We start from the raw sequence: 1,392 nt of genomic DNA on the forward strand, positions 1-1,392 counted from the left end.
AAATCCCTCTTCATGTGTGATGAAATATATTTTTGCGACTTTTGTAAGAAAGAATAATTGAAGGTTGGATTTCACGAAACATCATTACTTTCCATGTTGGAAAATTGAAAATGCAAATGACAAATGTGGAAACAATGCATGGTAATTTTGGTTTACATACTTTTTTTGGGTGCTTGATGTTTCAACTAATGAAGGGATCTCATCAAATACCTAAAATAGTTAAAATACTATAAAAAAAGTATTTATTTTATACTAAGAAATATCGGGGTATAAACTAGCAGAGCTTAGTAATCCTAGCTCTTGCTAGTGTTCGGCACATTCAAAACTGCAGTTCTTCTGAATGGGACGTGCATCGTATGCTCATATTGACAGTAGAAAACAGAAGCCATTTTATTTCATCCATACGATCCCACATACAGGGCCAGGAAACCATACACAAAGCATGCATTTATAAGCATGCTTATCTTATTTACCATTGCTCATACACACACAAGTTTTTGCCTATTACTCGCTCTTAATTAATTACCTCCCTAATATTACCCATTTCCCGCACCTTATTCTGCTTTGCCCCCGAAACCCCCACCGTCCCATTACGTGCGGCAGCGACAACGACGCCCACAGAGCCAGCGTAATTAGTCCCCGTAGCCCAAATGGGATTGCTGTATATGACAACATTGCGATCCCTTTGTACTATAAGGATATAGTTTCCATTTTCTCTGTCGGTGTTGCTCGCCCATACGGCCGTATTTGTATAGTCGTAGACGACGAGATTGCCGTCGTGCTGCATGGTGAGGTAGCAGCCTTGACCCCTACCGTCAGTTCCCGAAGCCCATATCGCTGTATTAGATTCGTAGAGGACGAGGTTGCAGTCGTACTGGATGATGAATATGTAGTTATCAGTTCTGAGGGATTCACCTGTGTTGAGACGCTGACCGGCGAGCAAGTGGTTGTAGTTCTGGGCCGAGGATGGGTTGGCGAGAAGGATTGTGAGGGATGCGGCGAAGAGAAGGGACTTAATCATTGAGGAGAAAACCATGGTTGGTTAATAGGGAGGTTTTCTTGTATGGTTCAGATTGCTGTGGGCTGAAGTCTCAATTTATAGAGCTTTGGCGTATCTGGAAAATTAAATAAAGTAAAAATATTAAATGTATATGATATAATCGACAATGGTTAAAGTGAAACGTACCAAGTAAAAGAAAATCATGTCGAATCCAGCACATGATTTTTGTACACAAGTATTTTTTTTTTCCTTCTATTTTTTTATTTTTCGGAGAGCCGCGTCTCACTAGTGTGCCTACATTTTTATTTATTTGATTTATTAGAAGATACGCAAAGTTAATTTAAAGTAAATTTAGTTATAGTGCTTTGTATAAAAATTTATAAATGGGACTA

At 38.9% G+C, this 1,392-nt stretch overlaps 1 protein-coding gene across 1 annotated transcript; it reads right to left on the reverse strand.

Moving 5' to 3' along the window:
- Positions 1–365: 365 nt before the first annotated feature.
- Positions 366–1,115, reverse strand: LOC110037737 (mannose-specific lectin-like). Its single transcript, XM_020742444.1, has one exon. The coding sequence runs from the start codon at positions 1,034–1,036 to the stop codon at positions 515–517; it is 522 nt and encodes a 173-aa protein (XP_020598103.1). The 5' UTR covers positions 1,037–1,115; the 3' UTR covers positions 366–514.
- Positions 1,116–1,392: the final 277 nt, after the last annotated feature.

Source organism: Phalaenopsis equestris, unplaced genomic scaffold (genome assembly GCF_001263595.1).
Source record: "Phalaenopsis equestris unplaced genomic scaffold, ASM126359v1 Scaffold224277, whole genome shotgun sequence".
NCBI lineage: Eukaryota > Viridiplantae > Streptophyta > Magnoliopsida > Asparagales > Orchidaceae > Phalaenopsis > Phalaenopsis equestris.

Excerpts from the sequence above, each read along its gene's own strand:
- LOC110037737 (XM_020742444.1), bottom strand. The coding sequence starts at position 1,036 with ATGGTTTTCTCCTCAATGATTAAGTCCCTTCTCTTCGCCGCATCCCTC.